The 21,337-nt window shown below is 33.3% G+C and overlaps 1 protein-coding gene across 1 annotated transcript in view; it reads left to right on the plus strand.

Annotated features, from left to right (window-relative positions):
• The window catches only part of Dach1 (dachshund family transcription factor 1), a 377,485-nt gene that overhangs the window by 266,241 nt on the left and 89,907 nt on the right, over positions 1-21,337 (plus strand). The window contains exons 6-7 of the mRNA XM_013009725.1: positions 75-210; positions 2,630-2,764. Coding sequence (XP_012865179.1) covers positions 75-210; positions 2,630-2,764 — 271 coding nt within the window. The remainder of the gene's footprint in view (positions 1-74; positions 211-2,629; positions 2,765-21,337) is intronic.

Raw genomic sequence — 21,337 nt, forward strand, 5'->3', positions numbered from 1 at the left:
CTCTCTCTCTCTCTCTCTCTCTCTCTCTCTCTCTCTCTCTCTCCTCCTCTCTCTCCCCTATTGTGGTCCTGTAGGAGCGTGTTCCTGACAGCCCCTCTCCTGCACCATCTCTGGAGGAGGGTCGAAGGCCTGGCAGTCACCCCTCATCACATCGCAGCAGCAGTGTGTCCAGCTCCCCGGCTAGGACCGAGAGTTCTTCTGACAGAATCCGTAGGTCTCATACTTTTACTTGTCACCATTTTAAGCTTTATTAGGTGCAGCTGGGTTTTCTAATCAAAATGCCCTCACTCCAAGTAGTTCTCAGATACATCATGCTGAGAAACTCAGTGGCAATAGCCAGCCATCTCTCAAAGCTATGTTTTCCCATTTAGAATATCATGAAGTATGATATGACATGAACAGGTTCTGAAATATACTCCCAATCTATGATGCTTCACATAAAGATATGAACTATGGAGCAGGTAGAGAAAGTAAGGAAGCTGTTAGATTAGTTTTTGAAGTAAGTAACCAATTGCTAAAAGTCTGTCTCCGAGTATATTAGTGGTAGACCATTCAACTTCATTCCTTCAGTCTCACCTCTGCCATTTTTTGTAATTTACTAGTTTGCTTTAATGAAGATATCCACAAAGAGGAATAAAGGAATCTAAATTCAAGACATTGAGTTAAAAGATATTTCTAAGCCATCAGATTTCTAGTGTATTAATATGTAAATTTTAAATCGGCTTAATTGTAGGATCTGATTCCTTAATAATTAAGAATGTATATTGTCATATATTTATGATTTTTTAAAAGTAGACCATATTGAATTTAATCTTATTTTCTCAATATCCGTTTGCTCACATAACCAAAACAAATTAAAGGTAGAATGTCACTCACTTAACACACAACTTTGTGTTTGTACAATCATTAGAGAGTTTTTTAATAAAATAAGTATATTAAAGAGAATAGTTTAATGCAGAGAATGAATATGTAGAATGTTATTTGTAGAGTTTATTACTTTACAAATTCCTATTTATACTCCAAATTTTATTCACCTTTGCAGAATTTATTGTACATAGTTGGCTACTGAAAAGGAAAAGGCTCTCACTAGATTGTAAAGGATTGTTTGCATAAGGCAGAAAAAATGTACTCTTCTAACTGTTGGAGTTAGTAAATCATATGGAATTGTGTGCAATAAAGTATAAATAAAACAGCCAGTTATTCACAAATAAGCAATCATATATAATATTAAATACACATGTTTACCTAGCCTTTGTAAACTTTTTTTTTAGGTTCAACAAAGTTATAGTTACTGTTAAATAAAAATGAGTCACTTGATAACCATTCTCAAACCAATAATGACTCTGAAGATTGGTAAATCTCTACTTTAAAAGAGCTCTTATACATTCTTTTATACATTCATGTCACCTTGTTAATAATTGTGTTTTTTAAAATTCTGAAAGGAAGCCAAAAGGAGTCCTTGTATGCTTGGACTATTATATTTGTCAGATAGAAACGTATCCATAGTAATTCAATATACATACATATATATTCACACATATACTTCTTCCTTTCAACATGTTATTTAAAACAATTTACATAGATTTTCAACCACACTGTGAATTATTCTTATTTACTTCTGAGAATTAGGCAGTCAATAACTCTCTTTGAAAGTACCCCTAGCTTATGGATAAGGATTTATTTTTGCATAATGTTCTTATGATACAGTTTTAAATTTTCTGTTTTCCTGTGAAAGTAAGGTTTTGGACTGATTCACCATCAGTTTTTCAAATTCCAAGATTTTCATGGGTAATTTATCATGTGAATTTATGTTGAGTTAAATTATGGGAAAAATGATTGATCATCTTCAAGTGACAGTGTTTTATCTTATAGTGACAGATTATTGCTAATTATACAAACAAGTGATTATTGTTTATATTTTATTCAGCCACTCAGCAAATATTAATTGACCAGTTTTATTTACAAATTTTACTTCAAGATCAACTGATAAAAAAACATTTTGATATCTGTTATACTTCGTGGGATCTATTCACTAAAATACTATAGTAAAATAGATCCATAGTAAAATAGATAGTACTGAAGTTAAAATTCACTAAAATACTATAGTGAAATAGATCCATAGTAAAATAGATAGTACTGAAGTTAAAATTCACTAAAATACTATAGTAAAATAGATCCATAGTAAAATAGATAGTACTGAAGTTAAAATCCCACTGGCTCGATTCTAGAAAATAGACTTTTTTTTCCCTTTCATTTCACAAGAATATAATTTATTACATTTTGAACTTACAGTGTGAAAGAGCACTCTCATGAGTGCAGTCAGAGAACTAAAAAATACTGCTTGCTGAGGAGAGAATTTGGTATATTAGACTAAAAGACTAGAGATTTTATGGGTAGTGGTTCTGTTAGTATAACTATTAAAAATATTCCAGTGTTACTTTATATTATGTAAAAACAAGCATTTTATACTTGTTTTAATTTTTTTCATTCCCATAGTGTTTTTTAATAAGCTACGATTTTAAAATTAAGAATCCATGAATTTCTTAATAGTTTTGAGACCAAAAGGATTTACTTGAACATTTTATATTATGGTGGTGTTGTATTTGTTCTTTTATTTTATGCTTAACAGCTGTACACCAGAATGGATTGTCCATGAACCAGATGCTCATGGGTTTATCACCAAATGTCCTCCCAGGGCCAAAGGAAGGAGATTTGGCTGGTCATGACATGGGACATGATTCAAAACGGATGCATATTGAGAAAGGTAATTTATAAGCATGTGGCCTTATTGCTCCTATTCTATGTAAAAAATAGCAATCACCCGAGGTCTATTTCTACATTATGTAAAATTATGGCATAGAAATATTATTAAAAAGTAGGATATACATTAAGAAATTAAGTCTATTCAGCAAGAATGTGTAAATGAAGAGCTATGGACTTACTTTTATACTAAGGTAGGTAACAATTTCATTCCCACATTATTTATTTTTTCTTTGTATTGTTTTGTTTTGTTTTATTTTTTTTTGAACCCAGAACATTGCATTGTGGGCATTCTACCATTTAAAGTGTGCTTCCAGCTTACTTTTGAAATAGGGTCTTGCTTTGGCCTAACAAATTCTGGACTACACTACACCCATTTACCCTTTCCATGGTAACTGGACTGAGAGTCATTCACCACTGTATCTAGCTTTTGCTGTTGGGCTGGAGTCTCCTGAACTTTTTTCCCTGGCTGGCCTAGAACTCTGATCTCTCCCACTTGCATTCTCATGAATAAATAACCATTTTTGCTACCCAGTATCTTCTTAAAGGGGGAGAATTATTTGTCTTTATTGTAATCCCTGAATCCCCAAAGTGATGCCTTTTGTCTTCATTATATCTTTAGAGACTTTGTTATTTTCTTAGTGTGATAGAACAACAACACACAAAGATTACTGGAAGTCATCTTTAGCTTGAAGTTACAGGGTCATTGGATCCATGAGGATATAGTATAAGTTAATCTTAACAATCAATGTACTAGTAATTATTTCAAGAGTATACTTAATAAATAATAGAGCTTGTCTGTGTAAAGCTTCAAGTTTCCTACCTACATTTTGTTATCATTGAACTAACTCATTTACAAACTGATAGTCTAATATATATTTTATATCATAGTTTATGAAATAATATTATACATTGAAATATTAATTAGTATGCTTATTAGAAACTTATGCTTTCAAATCAAAAGGTTTGAGGAAGTGGTGCTGTGGCTGAAGTGGTAGAGCACTAGCCTAGAGCTGAAGAGCTGAAGGACAGTGCCCAGGCCCAGAGTTCAAGCCCCACGACCGACAAAACAAAACAAAACAAAAAAACTTCGCATGAAATAAAAAAGTTTGAATTGTGAATATAAGTGCCCATTTTTTCATATTACATTGGTATATCCTTTTATGAATATGGATTGAGCACTTGCTCATCTTTTACAACATAAATATAATTGGGTCATATTTAACTAAGATTTAGAGTTATTAGAATAGTCTTCATTGTTACTAAACTTGCCTAGTTGAGGATCTGGGTTCAATGCTCAGTACTGCAGGAAAAGCTAAAAAGTAAGAATTATATCTTAGAAAAATACACCTGTAAGAGGGGCACAAATAGTCAACTGTCCTAAGGGTATTCAGAAGGACTGAATATTTAAATAATTAAAGAAATGCTTAAAGTGAGATTAAGCAGGAAATGCTATTTTCTTCCCAAAATACTGCTTTCAAAAAAGTAAAATTCTGACATACATATTTTTAAATTAAAAGTGAAAATTGTTCTACTAGAATCCTTTAAGGGAAAGAATATTATATTTCTACAGATTAGATTATCTGCCCCTTGCAACATCAATGAATGACAATATTTCTAGTATTGACATGTTAGAGTCTAAGCTTTAAAAAGTCTAAGAGTCAGGTGCCAGTGGCTAATACCTGTAATCCTAGCTTCTCAAGAGGCTGAGATCTGAGGTCTGCAGTTCAAAACCAGCCTGGGCAGGAAAGTCCTGGAGACTTTTATCTCCAATAAACCACTAGAAATAACAGAAGTGGTGCTGTGGCTCAAGTGTTAGAACACTAACCTTGAGCTGAAGAGCTGAAAGAAAGCGTCCAGGTCCAGAGTTCAAGTGCAAGATAGAAAAAAAAAAAGAATAATAAAACTGTGAGTTCAGACCATCAACTGAATTACTAATAGAGCCAAAGAAATAGAAGATTGTTAAAACATGTGAAGACTACACTTTTTAAATAATTGATAGCAAGGCAAAAGATTATCTGATCTTTAGAAGGTTCCTTTTAACAGAACATAGAGGAGAATTCTCTCATCATGACAAAAAGCTTACTTACATTACCAGTGATACATCTTATCACATCAAGGTTTTGTAAATGGTTTTCATGTCAGAACAAAACCCTTAACCATATCTTGAGTGGATTATTAATATTTTTACCAGTATTTTATAAAAGAAAGGACATGGTTAACATTTGCCCTTGAAATATGAATCTACTCTTGATTTCAAATATGTATAATTACGGAAATTTTTATGAAATTTGATATTATTAGTGTTTTGTTTTATGTTGCGATTTCTACTGCATGAATTTGCTTTTATCAACTTTTCAACATACTGAATTACCAGTAAATATTCATGTGCCTTCTAGATTGATTGAATCTACTAAATTAAAAATTGTTTTCTTTCTTGACTACATTTATCATGTCCCTCATAATAGTCCTGTAACTTTCTTACTTCTCATATCTGTATTAAAGAAGCAACTTTATTTAGAGACATTTGTAGAGAAATTAATTATATAACTCATGTCATCTTAGGCTTCAAGTTCTTATATGTAATTTGCTGTCTACCAACTAAATCACTCAAAAAGCAATAATTCTTAAGAAAACAGTGATACTAAAATAGATATCAAAGGCTATTTGTATGCCAAGAATCACTCACTAAAATGTCAATCAGTAACTTTTAAACATTTTATGTTTTTTTAAAGTATGAAATAGCTATTAACTGTATTCTATTAGTTTCTTTATTTTCTTTTTCTAAAGAACTCTCCATCGAGGTGGGAGGGAAAGGATGGTAGGGGAAAAACAAAGGAGGAGGCAACAATGCTTGCTAAGAAATGTACTCATTACCTTGCTCATGTAACTATAACCCCTCTGTACAGTATTTTCACAGTGAAAAAACTTATTAAAAATAAGAACTCTCCATCAGCTGAAAGCAGGAGTTTTTCAGCCTTAGAGTTTAGAAATATTAACTACTAAGTGAATTCTCTTTGATTTTTAAAATACAGAGAAGTGCAGTGGGGCTTTGAGCCTAGGGGAGTTTAAAGTACATTCAACATATAAACATGAAAATTAGTCAGCTTATTAAGAAGTAATAGATACATGATACTGTTGCAGATGTCCAAGTGTAAACAGCAATGATTTTCATATTGTAAATTTTGATTAAAATTAAGAGTTTGTTCAAGATGTTTGCTGAGAGAAACTCTGTTATAACATATAGCAGAGACTGAGAATGAATGTCTTTTAACTTTCCAAGCATTCTGAGTACTCTAGAATTTTCTCGATTTTTAAGAACACTAAGTTATCTGCTCACTTTTTCTCAATGTACTTGAATAAACAGTAATTATTTCCATTTGAATGATGTAAATAGACTTCATTTCTGTTTACCTTGCACACATGGTCCACACGTGCTCTACCACGATCCATTTGTTTTCAATTTTCCATAATTGCTTAGTTTCAACACTTCTGAGAATATTCTTCTTAACTTGCCTGTAAATTAATATGCACAGTTTTGCAAGTATTGAATATATCTACTTTTTAAAATACCCATGTATGCTATCTATGTCTATAATAGTAACTTTTGCCAATATACACTATTAAAATATTTATTTTTGTTGACTATTGGATACCTAATTTACATTGGTATATTGCAAAAGTTCTGTATATCCTTGTTTGGTTGTACTCAGTTCTATGCTAGAATTTTTACATATTTTTCTTACCTGTATCATAATTTCCTCTATATTTTCCATTTTTATGATAAATAAAAATTTGTTTAATAGGATATCTCCTGCTAGCATCAGTATTTTAGAATCAATTTGATATAAAGCAAGAAAGCAGTGAGTATACTGATAGAAAGCATTTCTTTTATGACATTCTGATTGCTGGCTGTTTCTCAGCACTTCCCTTGTTTCAATCTTTGTCTAAAGATGTTCGTTTTGGTAAAGTGGAGGAGGATAAAGCACTAAATACACTAATGTAGAGAACAAACTGACTATATTTTAATTTCTTCTCTTGTGAATAATTTAGTCTCTGCATTTAGTTTCCCATTTATTTTAAATATAACTATCTCAAGTTTGTGGAGACATTTTGAAATATTCCTTTTTGTACATTTCACACTGTTTAACTTTACTAAACTTAAATTTGAGTCTTAAAACTTCTAAATTGACATTATAGTAGTTACATACAAATATACTTTCCTGTTTGTTTCTCACATGACTATTTCATATAAATATATAATATATAGTATTCAATATATTTCACATGTGTGTGTGTGTATATATATATATATATATATATATATATATATGAGTGCCATTTATCTTTCAAAGTCCCAGCTTTGGTTTTAACATACATTGTAGGCCCATGTTTATTGTTAGTTTTAGAATTCACTAGCTTGCAACTCCTTTACTATTACCTTTCAGAAATAAATGTATTTGCTTCTCTCAGAATCTCCAACAATATACTTTATAAATATTACTTAAAGCTACTACTCTGAGAGATTTCCTCCTCAGTTTCCATGCCAATTAAATAAAGATGTTGAATTTAATGTCAGTACTTTTAATTGTGTAGCAAAAACCTTTCTGAGTTCCAGAGTTGTTTTTTAAAAAGAGGGAAAAAGATTGTATTGGAAGAGAGAAGCTAGCCATTTTTCTTCCCTAACAACACTAAGAAAAAAGTGAAATTGTAGAGTTTTTGCACCAAGGTTTTCTCACTTAACAATAATGTTTTGTGAGGAATCCTGAATAAACTGGTAGTATCTACTTCATCTATGTTAATGGTTGCTTGATATTTCATGTCACCCTTTCCTTGCTGTTATTATTGGTGGAGCTTACTTTGTGGATGGAGAGTACTTATATTTGTGGGTACTTACTTTATTTCCAGTCCTTCTCCTCTGCCTTCTACCACTTGCTGCCAGAAATAAATCTATGATATGCCTTGTACACTGATGCTATTGGCCCGGTACTTTATGCTGCATAGACCCAAGAGCGGGGTTACTCCATTGAAATATTTTAATCAACACTGTTAGGTATCTGACCCAAGAGGCTAGAAAAGTTCACACTTTCCACTAACAATATATGTCTTTTAATTTACATGATCAGAGACAGACATAATTTTTATATTTGTAACCTCTTCTCTTATTTTTGCTTTAACTTGATTTCCCAAAATGCTAACATACTGTAATCGGCACTTTCCCATTTACTTCTTATGAAATGTCTGTAGTCCTTACAGTTTTTTCTACATGGCTATCTTTTTCCTGTAAATTCATAAAAGATTTAAAGAGTATTGACATTAAATTTTGATTTTCTGCATACTGTTTCACTCAAATGTGTACTTTAAATATTAAACTCTGCAGGAGTAGTTTCCCCGTTCTTTTAAAGCTTTGACATTCCTATTTCGTTGGGAAAAAAAAACAAAAAACAAAAGAAAAACCTCCCATAACAGTTCTATCCAGTAAATCTTTCTGCAAGAATGGGATGCTCTATTTATAAGGTACCATGCGATTGTTTTGTTGCTTTGTATGTCCCTCCTCCATGGTATAACCCCTGTTTTCACTGTGTTGTTATAATTTGGGGAGGGGAAGGGAAAAAACAAATTGTTTAAATAGGGATACAGGTGAACCCATTCCAACAATGTGATGTACAAGACACTATATCAAAAAACGAACTTTACATATAATTGGGGGAGGGAAGCGTAGTTGAGGAGGTGGGAAGGAAGGGATGGTAGGGGAAAAACTCATTACCTTGTTCATGTAACTGTAACCCCTCTGTACATTATTTTCACTATAAAAACATTTAAAAAAAAGAATGGAATGCTCTAGTACTCTAGGAATCCAGTACTCACTAAGCAGCTGTGGCCGGTGAGACTGAAGAACTGAATTTTAATTAGTTTCAAGTTAATAGATGTATGTAGCTGTGGATCTGGAAATGGACAGCTGAGCTCTAGAACTTTCAATTCATTGTATGGCCTCAGACCAGTAGGCACTGGGAGTATATATATCATCTGGGTCTGAATTATTAAGGATAAGCCATCATAGATTTAAAGCAAATGGACCAGTCTTCAGCTCAACATTGCTATTTAATTTACATGCACTTTAACCATTGAGAGGCACTGTTAATAATTGTCCAAGATAAGTGCTCCCAAATTTGTCTTATGAATCCCACAGACATCTTGTATGATTTCAACCTGTGATGTTTCTAAAATACTTTTTAGGGCTGGGAATGTGGCTTTTTAGTGGTAGAGTGCTTGTCTATCATGCATGAAGCCCTGGTTTTGAGTCCTCAGAACCATATACACAGAAAAAGCTGGAATTGGCATTGTGGCTCAAGTAGTAGAGCGCTGGCCTTGAGAAAGAAGCAAAAGAAGTTCAGGGACAGTGTCCAGGCCCTGAGTTCAAGCTCCAGAACTAGCAAAAAAGAAAAAAAAAGAAAATACTACTTAAATACACAGTCACAAAAGAGACAGTGGAAATGAATTAAAGTCAAAGCCAGCTGAGGGCTCTCTTAGTTTGTAACTACAGAGATGCTGAGGTAGTGACGTAAAAGCTTTCATTTTCTTAGTCAACTTAAAAAAAAACAAATAGAGATATTAATTTATTCTATATAGTCTTGTTTGTTTATATAAACTGTTCTGTAATTGCATATATTTAAACCTGATATTTTAAAACTTTGTAATCTGAGATATAACTATTACTATGTATGAGTACATAATAATCCAAATTAATATTGATTTTTCTAAAAACAAGGGAGTTTGCTTCGTTCATATACAATTTTCATTGAATACAGATCTATTGCTGGTTTAGGTCACTTCTAAATATCTAATTTTTTTAAAACATAGAAAAAAGCTGCCATTTTAAAATTCCTTTTCAATCTTGTTTCATATTCAGAGTCTGCTTTCATGGAAATATTTTGAAAAAAATCTCACATGTATACATGTATGTTCCCTGTGCAAGCACAAATGTACACCGTTCACTTTCACTTGTAGATGATGGAGTGTTCCTCCTTTGAAAGCTATATTATGGGTTAAAAAGCGGAGTAATAGCCCTGTTGTCTCTTGTGCTTGAAGCAGTTTGAATTTTTCGCCCAGATTGATGGGATGATTTAACCCATTTATTTAGGCTCGTTTGCAGGATGTGTAAAATGATGGAAAAGCTCAGGTAAATTCTAAAGATACTGGAACTAATTTGTAGGGATTTGCATGACACATGAAATCAAAAGTTAATATGGAATGAGTGGCTATCATGTTCAAATGCATAATAACCTGATAGTATTTTGAGCTGATTTTAAAAGAAATAATTGTCCACCACTTCTGGAGATTCAGGTACTTTGACTTTGTTACCTCTTAATCTTGTCCTTGTGACAAACTATTCCTAGAGATTTATGTGATAACTTCTGTATATCATAATTAGTATTGTTCCAGTAAAAGCTTTAAATTTTCCTGAAAATCTTACATGCCCAATGTTGCTAGTATCTTATGCTACAGTTTCAGAATATTAAACAAGTACAATTGTTTTAACTACTATAAAATTGACAGATGAAGCTGAAAACCAAAAGCACCTTTCATGGGATTTTAAACACTATTTTCCTCCATATGCCATCCCAATTATTATTTAGATATTACATTCCTAATTTACTGTTAAGGTTGATTAGAATTCAAGCCTCTCAAAAGCATGCACCAAAGGTCTTGGGCTGTGGAAAACATTTTTATAAAATAATCCATTAATGCAGAGGAGTGCAACTAAATTAGTTAGCAATTTGCTGAGCATGAATTAATGAACAGCGCTTCTTCCAGCTCCCAGAGTTGTAATTTTCATAATAACCTCAGACCTTTATTTGGCAGGTTGTTTAGTTTTTTCGTTTGAAGGTTTTCATTAGTCTAATGAGGACTGTGCAAGGGCGAGCAGTCAGCACAATTTACATGGGGAAGCTATCATAATAAATGAAGCAATTTGAATAACACGCAAGGGTTTATGCAACAAGATAAGAAGAGATTGTAGAGCGAGATTTAGAGGTAACCAATACATTAGACCAACTAATAACTGAAGTAATCCCAATAAAAGGCTTAAGTGAAAGGAATGAAATTAATGATATATACAAAGTTGTAATGATATGATACATGATTCATTAGATTAATAAAATAAGTATTCAATTGTTTTTAGTGCTTTTTGTCTAAGCTTTGTTTGTATCATGCATTTTAATTAGAATTGTTCACTAGATCACTTTGCTTAGTTAACTTTTAGACCATAGTTGAGGTTTTTAATGATATTTCTCCTTTTTATTTAATCTTTATAGCCTTGATAGTTCATTGAATTAATTATATGCAATATCTTGTATATGGAGATGCTTTTTTTTAAAAGTAATTTCACATAGCTTTACCTTAGTGGTGATTAAAGTTTTGGAGTGAACACTCGATATGTTTCTAAGTTCTTAAGAACAACCGTTCTTTTTCCTACTTTAAGTAAAGTTCTGATGGCACATAATGATACCTGAATGTATCAATAAATATTTTTAAATTATTCATTTATTATTTATTTATTTATTTGTCCTTCATGGGCTTGAACTCTGGGCCTGGGTGCTGTCCTTCATCTCTTCAGCTCAAGGCAAGTGCTCTACCACCTGAGCCACAGCACCACTTCCAGTTTTCTGGTGTTTAATCAGAGATGAGAATTTCACAGACTTTCCTGCCTGGGCTGGCTTTGAACTACGTTTCTCACATCTGAGCCTCCTGAGTATCTAGGATTTCTGGCGTGTGCCACCAGCACCCAGCTTATCAATACTATTTTGAATAATGAATTCACTGATTAAGTGGAGCTTCTTAAAACATATATTATCAGAAATATAATCATTCCTGTCCAATAAAAGTCATTAAGATACAAGTTAGACAATTGCTTAAAAAAATCATCATAAGTCAGTTTTCCTCTTGACCTATCCCACTTTTCAAAATTTTAATTTTGCTCACAATCACCTGAGAATTTTATTTTACACAGATAAATTGGTCTAAATATGCTGTGTACTTTTTATTGAGTTATGATTTAAGGGTAGAGTTGATATTATTAGAATTATAGTGAATCATGTAAACATTGAAAGATGATATTATTTCATATGTAGGTCAAATTATTCCAAAAGTACGTAGTGTATAATTTTCAATGTCATTATTATACTCTAACAGGTCACAACCTCCAGAGAATTGCTCTTCTAATTAAGTATCTTGACAAGTGGCTGAAATTGATATAGACTTTTATGAAGTCTTTGCCATTTTTGTCTGTTTTCCTAAGGTTGGAAGTACTGGTATGCAGCCCTGCCCTGATTTCAACTCATTCCATTGTCCTGTCAAAAAAAAATCAATAGATAATTATGATCTCACTTGTTGATAAAGGAATCAGTTGGTTTAGTCTTTTTATTTATCAAAATCAGGACATGATACCTTTAAGAATAAAGATGATTATACATTTAATTTTCTAAGTATGTTTATTCCTTGTACTTTAGCACTTGAAAGAGACCAACATTAAATTATCTTGTGGACTATCTGTTATTAATTTATTCCAATGATCATTACTTTCAGAAAAATAGATAAATTAATTGTTCCTTAAATCCATCTCTTCTTTTCCTTGCTTTTCTTTTCTGTATCTTTAAAGCACAAATTAAATGTCTACAGTTTTAGCTAAAGATCAGTGGCTCATGCCTATAATCCTGGTTACTCAAGAGGCTGAGATCACATGATTACCATTGAAAGCTAGTTGAGGGGCTGGGAATGTGGCTTAGGGGTAGAGTGCTTACCTAGCATGCATGAAGCCCTGAGTTCGATTCCTCAGAACCATAAAATCAAAGCTAGTTGGGGGTGGAAAGGTCCATGATACTCATCTCCAATTCACCATCAAAATATCAAAAGAGCTGTGGATCAAGTAGTATAGTGCTAGCCTTGAGTGAAAAACAAAAACCAAAACAAGCAAAAGTTCAACCCAGTATTAGCACAAAATTATATCGATAGATAAATAGATAGATGATTGATAAATAAAATCACTATAAATGTACTATGAAGAACATTTTAATTAGTCTATTTAATAAAAAAACATTTTTCTGTGCATTTAATCATTTCGTCATTTATTCTCCTACCATGTGGCAAGTTTCTATGATTTACAGATGAATTTTAGGTGAAAGACATTCAATATTATAGTTGCAAACAATGCTGATAAGAAGCTATTAAATTAAATAGATGATTCTAAAGGGACACAATCATAGATAGATACCATTTTAAAAATACAATTGTTTTTAGTTGGGCTCAATATTCATCTACTGAAAAGTGACCAGGTGGCTAGTAGAGTTTGTCTTACATTTGATTTTTCATGACAAATACACAGGAAGATTTCTAATCTCTCCTTCATGTCTACCCAATAGGTAGAATTTACACTTAAAATTAGCTCAATATTTATCATAGGCAGGGTGTGCTTTAGTGGAAGAGTGGAATAGCTCTATTATGTTAGGTCAGAAGGAAGACTTTTTTTTTTTTTGGCTGGGATGGGTGGGTGGGACTACTTTAGAACTAGTCAGTTTTCCTATCATTTATTAATGCGACTAAATAAGTTAAATTTAGGTATTGTTCTCAAAGGGAATGTAGGTTTTTAGAGATTCATAGCACTACATTTTCCAAATCAATATAGTTTTTATTTTATTTAAAAGAAAACTTAAACTTAAGGGAGTGAACAATTTATGGCTAATATGTAAACTTATTTCACTATATTTAAATTAGATACTCCACTGGTTATTTACAAAAGTATTAGTCCATAATCTGAGGTCAGTTCCATTTGTTTTTTTTTTAATTTTTAAATACATTTTTTAATTGTAAAAATATTGTACAGAGGGGTTACAGTTACATGAGCAAGATAATGAGTACATTTCCTATCAAGAATTGTTGCCTCCTCCTTTGTTTTTTCCCTACCCTCTCTTCCCTCCCACATCCATAACTACACTGCCCCCCACCATCCCTGTCTAAATTGTAAAGGTTCTTTTTCCACATAGTGTCTTGTACATCTCATTGTTACAATGGGTCAGCCTGTATCCCTATTTAAGCATTTTGCTTTTTCCCTTCGCCTTCCCAAATTAGAGATGTATATATACAAGATTCTGGGCACTGGCATCAAATACAGTGAAAACAGGGGTTATACTGTGGGGGAAGAACACACGAAGAAACAAAAATAATCACGTTACATTATAAATATGTTAGGAACAATATCAAGAAAGAAAAAACCACTTGTGTCCCTATCTTGGAATTCTATGCCTCCATCAGAAAGAATGATATCGCCCCGTTTGTTAGAAAGTGGAAGACTTGGAAAAAAATATATTAAGTGAAGTAAGCCAGACCCAAAGAAACATAGGTCCCATGGTTCCCTTATCTGTAATAACTAGTATATGTCTGGGACAAGCAGAAAAGGTCAAAAGCTATGTACATATGACCAGATAAGATGATGTTCCACTTGTTTTTTGGAAAATTAAATTGAAAATTTGAACTACATCTGTTTTTATGGAAATAGGAATATTATGTACATCCAAGGATTGGAAAAACCACATTCGGTTTGAATCAGTAACAGAATCAAGTGAAGAACATCTATTGATTCTATTGTATCATCTAGATATGACTCAGTGTCAATGAGTAATACAATTAAGTTTTAGATTTTATAGATTTTTAGGTTTTTAATTGTGAAAATACTGTACAGAGGGGTTACTATTACATGAGTACATTTCTTATCAAGCATTGTAACCTCCTCCTTTGTTTCTCCTTCCCATCCCTTCCCATCCTCCCTCCTCCACCCCCACCTAACCCTCCTTCCCCCCCCCCCACCAAAGTTGTAAAGTTCATTTTGGACATAACGACTTGTACATCTCATTGTTGCAATGGGTCCACCTGTATCCCTATTTAAACAATTTGTTTTTCCCCTTCCCCTCCACAAATTATGCCCACATCAAATACATTGAAAGCAGGGGTTATACTGTGGGGGAGGGACATTTTTTTGTTTTGTGTTTTTTTTTGATGTTTTATTTTTGTGGTTGTGGGGCTTGAACTCTGGCCTGAGCCGTATCCTTCAACTTTTCAGCTCAAGGCTAGCACTCTACCAATTGAATCCCAGCGCCACTTCTGGTTTTCCAAGTGGTTTATTGGAGATAAGAGTCTCATGGACTTTCCTGCCCAGGCTGGCTTTGAACTGCAATCTGCAGCTCTCAGCCTCCTGAGTAGCTAGGATTACAGGTTTGAGCCACTGACACCTAGACTGTTTTTTTGTTTCTTATTGTGAACTTAGTGATAGTGAACACAGTCCATGCTGTGTACCATTGAAAATAAAAGTTTCAAGTTTAGATAATGAGCAAAAGATGAGAGAATGTCATGACAGCCTTTGTCATGAGTTCTAGTTTTAAAAGGATTTCTTATGTTTTCTTTCATGCATGTCTTGTTCTGCTATATTCTTTCTTATTCTAAGTTTTCATGGAGACTACTGAAGATATAAATATTGAGGTTTTCAACCACCTCATAATATCCCCTTATAATCCGGGTTGAATACAAGTTTTTTTTTTCTGCAAATATCCAGAGCCCCAGGCTGTCTTATTGAAAAATAGAACAGATTACAGTCTCTTCTTTCCTTTTCAGTGCATAGAAGTTTGAAGGTAGAATTTAGATTTATGTCTGTATTTTCTCTTTGTGGAAACTATTGGTAATCTTTCAAAATTCAAGTATGAATGCTTGCAAGCTTTCAATATTATAGAAATCTGGAGAGTGATTCAAGATTAAGTAGACTTACTGTCTTTGTTTTATACAAGTCCCAAAGGAGAGAGTTTTGTAATCATGGAAGAGCTTTAAGATGGAAATTAGTAATTATGATATTGACATTGGCTACAGTAAATGACCCACTGTATCATAACATGTGTTTTTCTTCCTATCATGTGTTCATAGTAAAAAATTATGATATTTCCACCACCAAATAAAGAAACATGCAGTATGTGTAATGTTACTTCATGTGATGGAAGAGTAAGCTATTTACTTGTCATCATATAACAAGTTTATCTCCATACCATAACATACTCTTTAAGCTTGATTGATCATTTTTTTGAAATGTGTAATGCTAAAAAAAAAGAATTAGACAAAGATCTGTGACTTTTCCAAAATTACCAGTAAAAATTAAAAAACATTCAGCTAAGGAACATTAAATGCTTTAAAAGTTACATATAAACCTGTAGCAACTAATTTTTAAACCAAGAATCAACACAATTGGAATTAATTACAAAGTAAACACCACAGGAGGTTTATAAAAAAATTTCATGCTTTTACATTGTTTTCCTTAATTATGGTAGAAAGATTTCTCTTTTGTAATACACAATGCTTATATATCATTAATAATAAATGTGTAATACCAAAATTTTACTTATATAGAGAGAATATATGAAATGCCACTTCCATGTATTTCTTGTAAAGAAAAAAAGATAATTTAGATAGGGACACAAGTGGTTCTTTTCTTTCTTGCTATTGATTCTAATGTATTTATAATGTACAATGTGATTTTTTTGTTTCTTTGTATGTTCCTCCCCCACAGTATAACTCCTGTTTTCACTGTATTTGATGTTGGTGCCCTGCATCTTGTATATACACTTCTCTAATTTGGGGAGGGGAAGGGAAAACCAAAAGGCTTAAATAGGGATACAAGCTGACCCATTGTAACAATGAGATGTACAAGTCACTATGTTGAAAAAGAAACTTTACAATTTAGGTGGGGATGGTGGGAGAATGTAGTTGTGGAGGTGGGAGGGAAGGGATAGGAGGGGAAAAACAAAGGAGGAGGAGGAGGAGGAGGAGGAGGAGGAGGCAACAATGCTTGATAAGAAATATACTAATGGGGCTGGGAAGGTGGCTCAGTGGTAGAGCGCTTGCCTTTCATGCATGAGGCCCTGGGTTCGATTCCCCAGCACCACATAAGCAAAAAGGAAAAAAGCCGGAAGTGGCACTGGGCTCAAGTGGTAAAGCGCTAGCCTTGAACTGAAGAGAGGAGGGACAGCGCCCAGGCCCAGAGTTCAGGCTGGACCCCCCCCCCCAAAAAAAAGAAATATACTCATTAGGGGCTGGGGATTTAGCCCAGCAGAAGGGCACCCGCCGGGGGCGCAAGCAAGGCCCTGGGTTCGGTCCTCAGCCCTGGAAAAAAAAGACAAAGAAATATACTCATTACCTTGCTCAGGTAACTGTAACCCCTCTGTCCAGTAGTTTTACAATAAAAACATATTAAAAATAATTTCCATTTTAAATAGCCAAATAATGTTTTTGCTATTTTACCTGGTATCTTTCAACATTTATATTTTTATTAAAGGTATTACACAGTTGGAATAACTAAATATCAAAGCTAGCCATACTAATTTCCTTTTTGGGGGGGGGGTCCGGTCGTGGGGCCTGAACTCTGGGCCTGGGCGCTGTCCCTCAGCTCTTCTGCTTAAGGCTAGCGCACTACCACTTGAACCACAGTGCCACTTCTGGCTTTTTTCTTTTTGCTTGTGTGGTGCTGAGGAATCGAACCCAGGGCCTTGAGCATGCAAGGCAAGTGCTCTACCACTGAGCCACCTTCCCAGCCCACCAATTTATTTTTTAAAGTAAGATTAAGAAAAACTACTCAGGTACAAAGTAAAGTTTAAGAAAGATATTCTACAGAAATATACCAATAATTCCATGAATAAGCAACACCTTTTGTCAAGTAAGGAAGCAGTTTGTAAATCCCCCATACAGTTGCAAAGAAGTCGATGAAACCATTATGCACTGTTTTTTTTCTTAAAATTATCAGTACATTTAATTATAGCCAATCATATGTTTTATTTTGATTTGTGAAAACACGAGGAAAGTAAGGCAGCTTACCATCATAAAATATTTTCCTCCTTCCCTCCCTCTCTTCTTTCTTTCTTTCTTTCTTTCTTTCTTTCTTTCTTTCTTTCTTTCTTTCTTTCTTTCTTTCTTTCTTTCTTTCCCTCCCTCCCTCCCCCCCTTCCTCCTTCCTTCCCTCCCTCCTTCCCTTCCTTCTTTCCTTTCTTTTCTTTCTCTTTTCCTTCCTTTTTTCCTTCAGTTCTGGGGTTTGTACTTGAAACATGGTATAGCTTTCAAAATGGATGTGTTTATAGGACATGTGGGTGTCCCTAGAAAGAAGAGTTTGTGTAATTAATAGGTAAACACATGCTGAAGATGGTTATTTTGATAAATTTTGATAAATTTTTAAATGGTAGAAGGTGAAGTCAAATTTATTAAGTATGCTGATGTGTTTAAATACTATAACTTAAGACAAAAACTGTCAATTCATTGTAATATTTCTCATTCTACAAGATTCTGCCAAGATGTTTACTATATTAGAGAATCCTGATGTTATATAGTTAGGAAAGTTCTTTAAGAAATCTGGGCTTTTGGTTATGTAGTATCAGTTCCATTTATTAACGATAGTTATGGTGATAGATGCTTCTATACTAACCCACAGGTAATATCCGTCCTGAGAATGACATGACCAAAGGCATTTGTAATTATATTTACTTCTGAAAGATTATGGTTTATAGTTAAAACAAAAGAGGCATCCTGTCATTTTCTAAACCCGTTAAATGTGACAGAATCTATTTTTCTGCCAAGTTGTGAGGATCAGGCAGAGAGCAAATTTGCTGTGGTCAGCTAAGTGTAACCACTGAGCAGGAAAGTGAATTTAATAATGCATTATTGTTCTTCACTGAAGGTGAACTGTTACAGTGCCTTTGTTACAGCACTCTTCGCCTCTGCTATAGGTTTCCAGATGCTGTGTAGATTACCTGATTAAAATCTCTAATGCATGATAAAATGTGCCAGGTATACTTTTGTATTAACTGAAATGTATCCAATTCAGGGCTATAATATTGAATCTAATTAAAAATATTTCCCAATTATATCACCTTGTGAAGTCATAAATAAGTACAGGTTATATAACATGGAATAAACAACATACAAGCATAAACTCCTAAAAGGTATATTAAACCAATGTCAGATGATTCTGTTGACACTAAAAATGTATTTCTTATGTTATAATGCAATTAAGAATAGGATCTTTAAAATCATGTTGATTTGGGAATGTATTCATTACACATCAAAAACTAGAAATACATCCAAAGCGAGACAGTTCTTTCATGACAACCTTCTTTATATTAACTCTCCTTTTTTGGCTTCCATCATTTAAAGAGATAATATTTTCTATTTTAAATATATTATTTAACTATGGAACTTTCATAAAAGTGTTTGTTCTGTTGAGTTGATAAAAGTGACATTAAAAACAAAACTTGCTGTAATTTTACTTTGTTCTGTCCAAACTACATTCGCTAAAATTAAAAATATGTATTTATTAAGAGAATTAGACAGTTAGTGTTGAAGCATCAACTTCATGAATATGGTACAGTTCATAGTCTTCTGTTAGCCAAATATAAATACTCATGGCTAGAAATCAGTTATTTTTAAAGCTCATGAAATTCTGCTTTGTCTTAGAAAAACTTTGAATGAAAATATTACTTGTTACCTCCAACTGAAAGTATACAGTGCATACAACCTAATCTGTGGTTGTCATTGCTGAACTTATGGTAAAGAGGCAAAGAAAAGCATTTTTCCCCTGAATATCAAAAGCACACATCAATAAATATCACTATGGGCCACAGAACACAGAAGTTCAACAGACAGAAGCAAACCAGAAGCTGATGAAAAAAATAATAACAGCTAGACTCGGTGTGGGAATGTTTTTACAGAATGAGAAAATGATTTTCAACAATCATTTCCTCTTAAGAAAAGAATCCCGTGTGTTCAAGAAATCCATAACAATTTCAGTTGTATCTGCATTTGAGTGTTTAGATATCAAAGAATTAAATTCCAACTCCAAAGATTAAAAGTATAAGCAATCTTGTACCTTTCAGGGCTTAAAATTGAATTGTAGTATGATAATTCAACATTAATATCATGTAACTGCAAGCCCTCTGTATATTACCTTTACAATAGTTACTTTTTAAAATATCCAATAACTAACTGCCTAAAATAAAACATTCAATTTTCGGTTAAACTGACAGCCCCTCCTTCTAAAATGACCGGAAAGATTACACAATATTAAAATGGAAAAAATGCATTAACTTGATGCCTAAAACCATTTTTTTTAAAGAAAACAAGGGCTCTATGAGTAAAATAGCTGCTAAATACTGGAAACTTACACTATTTCTAACATTGTTTTGTTTTTAACATTTAATTTTTTGATACTTCCTAAAATCTTTAGAAACTTTAACCAATCCTTTATTGTTTATTGCCCCCTTACATAATTCATGTGGAAACTTAAATATTTTGCATTCCTCATTTTACTAAAATTTGAGGATCCATTTTCTTCAAGTCCTAGTACCAAAGGAAGCCATAGGATCCCAACTCTTCAGAATTCATCTTCAAGGACATTTCCTTTCCCATTACATCTTTAAGAATCACATTCACATTGTCTAAGCACAGGTGTCCCATTTAGCCAATGTAAAGTTTACAGTCTGCTCAGTTACAATCGTATTGTTCTCATTTAATAATCCCACTGAACTAAATCAGTAGGTAATATATTCACTCTCTACCATTCAAACTAAACCATGGTGATCTTTGGTAATTTTCAGTATTAGATTTCGTTAAGAAACATCTGATTTATTCTAGAAATTATGTGCCAGTGTTTTCCTTCACATTTGCATTTTCTCCATTGCTTTGTCACTGTCCATTCCTTGGAACCAAATACTTTTACAGCTAGCGGAGACCTTCCAAGGTTTCCATTGTCTCCCCTGCTTCCTCAAACAGCCAATCAAAACCACAGTGTATGAAGCATTGTGCTTTTACTTGGAGGAAATCAAAATACTACAAATGAACAAAAATTCACATTACAGAACTATACTCACAAGTCACCTTGGTAATGAAATGATGAAATTGAAGATAGCATCAAGTGTTTTACTCTACAAATCAAGCAACTACACCTTGAGCCTTAGCATTGTTTTAGTTCCTTTCATTCTCTAGCTCTGAAATAATATCAGTGTGAAATGGCTAAACTAGCTATGGCCTACAGTGGTGCTCCTAGCTTTAAAGGTCAAAAAGCAGTTGTTTAATGTGAGATTCAGCTTATGGGTGATGATGCTTACAGGCGTAGGGAAAGAGGAAAGCCTTGATTGAACATTTAGAAGCTGTAACAGGTCCACCTGTATCCTTAAACGACTTGTTTTTCCCCATCTCCTCCACAAGTTATACTGACATCAAATACAGAGAAAGCAGGGGTTATACTGTGGGGGAGGGACCTACAAAGCAACAAAGAGATAATCTTATAACTGCGTTAGAAACAAATGCATGAAAGAAAAAAACATTAAAATACATATCTAAGGGTTCATTTTGCTAACATCAAATTATCTGACCTTTTCCGCTTGAGTCATACATATACTAGATATTGCAAATAAGGGAAACCATGGGACCTATGTTTCTTTGGGCCTGGCTTACTTCACTTAATATAATTTTTTCCAAGTTTTTCCATTTCCTAACAAATGGG

Source organism: Dipodomys ordii, unplaced genomic scaffold (genome assembly GCF_000151885.1).
Source record: "Dipodomys ordii isolate 6190 unplaced genomic scaffold, Dord_2.0 Scaffold1, whole genome shotgun sequence".
NCBI classification, from domain to species: Eukaryota; Metazoa; Chordata; class Mammalia; order Rodentia; family Heteromyidae; genus Dipodomys; species Dipodomys ordii.